Here is a 1,513-nt window from a genome sequence, read left to right on the forward strand (position 1 = left end):
CGCGCCCCCCGCGGCACCCCTGCCGCGGTCCCCGCCCCAGACCTCCGCAGGACAGAGCACAAAGACCAGCAGCCTGACCATCACAGCCGTCAGTTCTGCAGCGTCCTGGTCCACACAGTCTGGGGTGAGATGTTGGTCAGATGTGTTCACAGTAGAAGGGAAGGTTCCAGAACTTTAGGATCAGGCCTCACCCCCTCACCCTGTCACCCTGTCACCCCCTCTCCCTCTCACCCTGTCACCCTGTCACCCCCTCTCCCTCTCACCCTGTCACCCTGTCACCCCCTCACCCTCTCACCCCTCACCCTGTCACCCCCTCACCCCCTCATCCTGTCACCCCCTCACCCTGTCACCCTGTCACCCCCTCTCCCTCTCACCCTGTCACCCTGTCACCCCCTCACCCTCTCACCCCCTCACCCTGTCACCCTGTCACCCCCTCTCCCTGTCACCCTGTCACCCCCTCACCCTCTCACCCTCTCACCCTGTCACCCCCTCACCCTGTCACCCTGTCACCCCCTCTCCCTGTCACCCTGTCACCCCCTCACCCTCTCACCCCCTCACCCTCTCACCCTCTCACCCTGTCACCCTGTCACCCCCTCACCCTGTCACCCTGTCACCCCCTCACCCTGTCACCCTGTCACCCCCTCTCCCTGTCACCCTGTCACCCCCTCTCCCTCTCACCCTGTCACCCTGTCACCCCCTCTCCCTCTCACCCTGTCACCCTGTCACCCCCTCACCCTCTCACCCCTCACCCTGTCACCCCCTCACCCTGTCACCCTGTCACCCCCTCTCCCTGTCACCCTGTCACCCCCTCTCCCTGTCACCCTGTCACCCCCTCTCCCTCTCACCCTGTCACCCTGTCACCCCCTCACCCTGTCACCCTGTCACCCCCTCACCCTCTCACCCCCTCACCTCAGTGACACAGACTGACCGCAGGAGGCAGCAGAGGACCAGCAGCTGTCGTTTCCGTGGTGACCAATAGTTGAGTCTCTTTTTCAGCCGTTCCGCTGCTGAGGATTGTACCGTCCGTCTCTTCCAGGTGGGGGCAGCAGACATCTGGTCAAGTCAGAACACGACTTCCAGGATCCCAGCGTCCAACGGCGTGAAACCAGCGACCGGCAGCAAGGCACTTCTGGGCCCGTCCACAGTAGCCAGGTTAGAATCCCGGGCCGACGGCCAGTCCATGAAGATCCAGCTGAGGTCCACCACGGTGTCCACGGTGTCCACGGGGACCACGGGGACGAAGAGCTGAGGGCGGAGCGGGAGTGTGTGTGGGTGTGTGTGTGGGTGTGTGTGTGTGTGTGCGCGTGCGCGTGTGCGTGTGCTTTCCACAGGTGAAACAATAAAGGATTCTTTTGTCTGACATTGTTGACCTTTGACCTCAGACTCTGTCCTTTTATCTCTGAACTTCAAGGTTTCCTCTCATCTTTATAGTTAAAGTCCATGTCAGACTATACACAGGCTGACCACAGGAGGGCGCCGTGGACCAACATTGAACTTGGCTCTTGGACTTCAG

At 61.7% G+C, this 1,513-nt stretch overlaps 1 protein-coding gene and 1 long non-coding RNA gene across 6 annotated transcripts in view; one reads left to right on the forward strand and one right to left on the reverse strand.

Moving 5' to 3' along the window:
- LOC112487201 (uncharacterized) overlaps positions 1 to 324 on the reverse strand; it is a 1,043-nt gene extending 719 nt beyond the window's left edge. Inside the window, exons 1-2 of the long non-coding RNA XR_003050062.1 lie at positions 296 to 324; positions 43 to 208 (exon numbers count right to left, since the gene is read on the reverse strand). This is a non-coding gene — a long non-coding RNA (uncharacterized LOC112487201). The remainder of the gene's footprint in view (positions 1 to 42; positions 209 to 295) is intronic.
- Positions 1 to 1,507, forward strand: part of LOC103381387 (filamin-A-interacting protein 1) — a 7,512-nt gene extending 6,005 nt beyond the window's left edge. For 3 of the 5 annotated variants that reach the window (XM_025056726.1, XM_025056724.1, XM_025056725.1), the window contains exons 6-7: positions 16 to 124; positions 1,037 to 1,507. In XM_025056726.1, coding sequence (XP_024912494.1) covers positions 16 to 124; positions 1,037 to 1,249 — 322 coding nt within the window. In that variant the 3' untranslated portion in view covers positions 1,250 to 1,507. The remainder of the gene's footprint in view (positions 1 to 15; positions 125 to 1,036) is intronic. The other 2 variants (XM_025056728.1, XM_025056727.1) reach the window with 1 other exon arrangement.
- The last annotated feature ends 6 nt before the right edge of the window (positions 1,508 to 1,513 follow it).

Source organism: Cynoglossus semilaevis, chromosome 7, assembly GCF_000523025.1.
Source record: "Cynoglossus semilaevis isolate Cse_v1.0 chromosome 7, Cse_v1.0, whole genome shotgun sequence".
Taxonomy (NCBI): Eukaryota; Metazoa; Chordata; class Actinopteri; order Pleuronectiformes; family Cynoglossidae; genus Cynoglossus; species Cynoglossus semilaevis.